The 4785-nt window shown below is 35.5% G+C and overlaps 1 protein-coding gene across 1 annotated transcript; it reads right to left on the reverse strand.

Annotated features, from left to right (window-relative positions):
- LOC105053311 (lysine histidine transporter 1) lies at positions 1–4560 on the reverse strand. Its single transcript, XM_010934411.4, has 7 exons — positions 4323–4560; positions 2836–3219; positions 1806–2199; positions 915–1020; positions 725–816; positions 485–553; positions 1–401 (listed from the first exon to the last, which is right to left on the reverse strand). The coding sequence occupies exons 1-7, from the start codon at positions 4496–4498 to the stop codon at positions 303–305; spliced, it is 1320 nt and encodes a 439-aa protein (XP_010932713.1). The 5' UTR covers positions 4499–4560; the 3' UTR covers positions 1–302.
- Positions 4561–4785: the final 225 nt, after the last annotated feature.

Here is a 4785-nt window from a genome sequence, read left to right on the forward strand (position 1 = left end):
GCTTCTCACTTAAAGAACTTGATCATGAAAAGCCTTATGGTCCATGGCATTTACTAGTATATATGAATAATAAACATAGTAATAATCTTTAACACAGAAGGAACAGCTAAAAGGATGTATCTTTGAGACATCAACATCCATCTAATTCCAAGCTGACGCTATTTATTTTTCAAACATATCAGGCTACCCTGCCCTATCATCAAATAAAATGATCTTAGTAACATGAATGAACATTTCGTCATTTCCATCACCTGACTTCAAATTGTTCCCTTGTCGTTTCCTTAATATTCTTGACTGGCAGTTTATGAGAAAAATTGATAATTCTTTGCTTGGATTATGATTTGCCTTAGTCCACCAATGGGTGATAAAATCATCAATAGCACACCAATTATGATGCAGAACTGAAGCACATGAAAACAAAATCGGATTAGCTTGATGACCATAAAGCAGGTAAAATGAAACCACCTAGAGTGAGCAGGCTTACCCAATTAGTGATCCAAGATAAACTACCCGGTCTAGGCTTGTAGATGGCAAGCCACATGATGCAGGGAAGCTGTGCAAAAAGATTTTAGATCAGAATCAGTACTTCTACTGCGCTAATGGAAATTAAAAACTTAACGACAGCTTCTGCATTTGAAACACTACTTATGTTCCCTTAGCATCTCAATGTTCATGAAAAAAGTATGTCCTGTTTCAAGAATGATCTTAGGTTTTAGGGGCTTACGAAGTATGTAGTCGGGGCAAATGCAAATCCTCCAAAGAATCCAAGTAGCCCACCAAAGAAAGGGAAGCTTATAGCAACAAACATTGTAAATGCTGGGCATGATGTGTAATGATAATAATAAATCAGTAAACTTATATGTCACAAAAAAAATGATGTACATATGTATTGGCCTAAAGGAGAGGGTCATTACCAACATATACAGATCGAGCAATTAATCGAAGCATAAGACCCGGAGGAAAATGGAGTTTCTTCACCAGTACAGTTTCTATCATGTCAAACACTGGCATGGCATAAATCTGCATTAGCAATTCGAGAAAAAGTCAGACTACTAACTACTGTCATGAAAGGAACGAGAGAGAAATGTACACATGATACGCTTTTATCTCTGCATATCCCTACTGAACAGTTCAGGTTATGAGAGAAAAATGAAGAGGTGATTATCAAAAATAAAATTCAAGGGAATCAAGCATTGTTGCCGGAATCATGAAAGAATCACTAAAAGATATATATATATATATAGATGCAACCATTTTTGCCGACTGTTGTTTTGGATCTATTTTGACAAAGCATTGTACAATGAATAATAAGACATCATTTTTTAAAAAAAAATGAAAATATTTATAATCACTGATCAGAACGTGTTCAATTTATTGCTATCAGTGTGCTGAAAATAATTTTCACTTGTTTCCTTCGTAATTTTACTCAATATAAGGGCAATCAGTTAGAGTTGTAAGTGACATACTAACACTTCTTCCTGAGAATCACAGTGATCTTTATCATGAAAAGATCATGTTAACATCGAAATAAATTAAAGCACTGTCTCCTTTTTCATTTTTCTTTCTTTGTGAAATGTATGAATTACAGAATTGTTTCTCAAATTTATTATGATACCACTCATTTGATTCCCTTATGAAGACAATATTTGCACATATTCCATCTTGAAGTGTCAAACATTTTTTTTTTTTGATTGTTTCATGGAATGTTTGAAAATATTACAATTTACATCCGATCGAAGTCAAGTTTCCTGGATTGTTAAATGTGACTGAAGTTTTCAGAATATCGATTGCAAGAAGCCATATACCTGATAGCTCCCAATGACATGGACAACAACCATCATGTTGGCCATGGCAATCAGCCACCTTGGCTTTTCCAGGGTAATGAGGATGTTGTCGTCGACTACATTGCCAAAGACCCAGTACCCAATCAGAGCAACAGGAAAGTAGCAAATGGCAACAACAATGTAGGCAACAACGACACCCTTCCACATAGGCTTCTTTGATGGCTTCTCGGGAGTGGAAGGTATAGTTGCCTGGATCTCCAAGACAACATTGTGCCCAGCATATGCGAAAGCAACGTCTCCAAGCGCACTGAGGAAGTTGAAGAAAGTCCCTGCCGTGCTTGAAGCTTTGTAACCATACTCCACATGTTCTTGCTTCCCTTTGGCGGCAGAAGCTCCCCAAGCAATGGTGGAGTAACTGATAAGAATTAATGAATAAGTCACAGAGAGCAATTGAGTTTTAGATAATAATTCCACATTAAAAAAAAAAAAAAAAAACAGATATCAAAGCTTTGAGAAATCTAAAAAAATTTTACTCATTCATGATTTATTTCTCAATTGTTTTCAGTGGAAAGCTGATAAACCTCAAATGTTGAAGCAAATACTCCTTTAGGCTGTACTTCTATATTTTTTTTATTTTATTTCCAAACATATAAAATCTTAGGCTTCTTGACTTCAAATTACACGAAAATTTACATCAGGAATTTGTAGGAATATATATTCGCAAAGCCAAAAAGAAGGCAAAGTGTCATGAAATTTGAAATTTCTACTCAATAAGAGAAATTTTAAAGTTTCAAAAGACAAACAAATACCTTTGTAGTCTTCTCTAGAAATATGGAAAAGCACATAATAATTTGTCCTTTTAGCATACAAAAACACACGCTTTATTACTATCAGAAGAACAGACAGAGAACAAGTAAACTCACATTATTTCAATCACTTTTAATAAAGCTACTGCCACTAATGATTTCTAAAGGAATGTTACCAAACATGTAATAATATAGAGTTAGAGAGAAAAGTCAGGCGCTTTAGCATCATAGAGAAGAGTATGTGCCTGAGGGACATGACAGCAGCTGCCAAGGAGACACCCGAAATTGAGTTGAAGTTGGGCAGTTGGGAGAGAACAAAGTGCAGCGAGGCAAAGATCATGATGAAATAGGTGAGTTTGATGTTCTTGCAATCAGGGCAGACAACATCATGGAACTTCTTTAGAGATTTTCCTCCTGTGACCATGTAGACGATGTTCACGCCAACCTCCACGATAAGCTGCTGAGGCACCACAATCCAAAGACCAAGCTTGTCTCCAAAGGCATGCTGCCCAAGCTCATGGTATCGATCGAATCGCTTTCCAGGTACCATCTCGTGCATCTCTACCATTTGCCAGAGAGTATATAAGGTGATGATCCATGATAGGATTAGGACTACAGTGCCTGGTCCCCTGCTCAATTGCACATTAGGAGGACAAGCCATTAATCTTTCACAGCAAACCAATAGACGGTTTCTTTTTTTTATTTCATTCATCCATCAGTTAAGAACAAATATCAATATTATTATAAGATCCTTAATACACCATTTCATATAGGATCCATCTACTGAGTTAAGTAAGAACAAATATGAGTATTAAGAGATCCTCCAAATGTAAATGCACTTTTATAACTTAACCAACTTATGTCATAAATATATTTTATATGATTAATAAGGATTAAGCTTTTCTCTAACTTTAAATTCAACAAAGAGATTTAGCAGATTTGTTCTCTAATTAACAGATAGGTCATGACTAATTACCTTACAAATTAGGCAAAAATAGAAGGTGAATATTAACATGCTAGCGAAATAAACAAAAATTCTAAGCTGGCAGCAAGACCTATTTTAATACAAGGCAAGAATTAGATTCCGCTGAAAAATAGATTTCTTTTTTTGGAAAGCATTATTTTGTATTCTAGGATATCAAGGAAAGTTTTTTTTTTTTTTTTTTTTGATGGAAAGGGAAGCAAAGTTTTGCACACCAAAAATTCATTGGATCAAAATTACAGAGATATATATACAAATACAAGATGAGTATATCAAGGAAAAGTTTATTCTTCTAGAAAGGCATGGTCTTAGGATAATATATCTGTAGCCCCAAAAAAAGGAAATAATACGTAAACGCAAATAGTATAACTTTTTCAATATTCACTACTATAAAAGGAAAAGAAACCATTTTTTTTTTTTTATCGCAACATAGAAAATTGAGTTATTAGCCCAAAATCTAGAAACACTTTTTTTAATGAAATCTACAATCAAATATTTTAACAAAAAGAACAGAAACTATTTTTATTTTAAACAGATTCTGAAACAATCAAACAGGTACTAGTTTGAGAACATCATTCCATTATCTGAAACAGATCGATCCTGCCCAAAAACTTAATAAAAAAGAAAAAATATCGCACAAAATAAAATCATCTAACCAAAATCAAAACACAGTCACGCTAATAACAACCATCAAACACCAAACCTTCAAAACTATGATTTCAAGAACAGAGTTTCTTCTCTCCTTCCTACCATCCAAGTTCCGACATAGCATACGGCAGGCTGAGGACACCGGCGCCGACCATGGCGGTGACATTGTGGAACGCCGAATACCACCACTTGGCATTCCGGGAAGACGTGATCGGAAGCCAATCGTCGATGGACTTCTCCTTCGCTTCCTGCGGCTTATCGCGTACCCCCGCATCCATCGAGCCTGGTTCCACAAGACAACGAGAAACCAAACACCAAAATAGCTTTGGCACCACCAAGAGAGTATATAAAACAAAGGATCCCTCATCTACATCTGTATTGCTATATATAAAAAATCTTACCGAAAAAACTATACAACGAGGAAGGCGAGGAGTCTTTTTCTTTTGTATCCAAAATAAATAAAAAAGAGTCCTTTTCTTTCGCTTTTGGCAACTTTTGCATTTATGGTTGGTTTTAACGTCAAGGTTGTGCAGATCTGGATACGGATCCGAAGGAATCGAGGGTG

The sequence above is a fragment of the Elaeis guineensis genome, chromosome 10 (assembly GCF_000442705.2).
Source record: "Elaeis guineensis isolate ETL-2024a chromosome 10, EG11, whole genome shotgun sequence".
Classification (NCBI taxonomy): domain Eukaryota; kingdom Viridiplantae; phylum Streptophyta; class Magnoliopsida; order Arecales; family Arecaceae; genus Elaeis; species Elaeis guineensis.

What these genes read in the sequence shown, in the direction of transcription:
- LOC105053311 (XM_010934411.4), bottom strand. Translation starts at nt 4,498, where the DNA reads ATGGATGCGGGGGTACGCGATAAGCCGCAGGAAGCGAAGGAGAAGTCC. An exon ending in ATGTCATTGGGAGCTATCAG is followed by an intron (nt 1,021 to 1,805) that starts GTATATGGCTTC and finishes TTGCTAATGCAG; the next exon opens with ATTTATGCCATGCCAGTGTT. An exon ending in TATCTTGGATCACTAATTGG is followed by an intron (nt 402 to 484) that starts GTAAGCCTGCTC and finishes CATGTGCTTCAG; the next exon opens with TTCTGCATCATAATTGGTGT.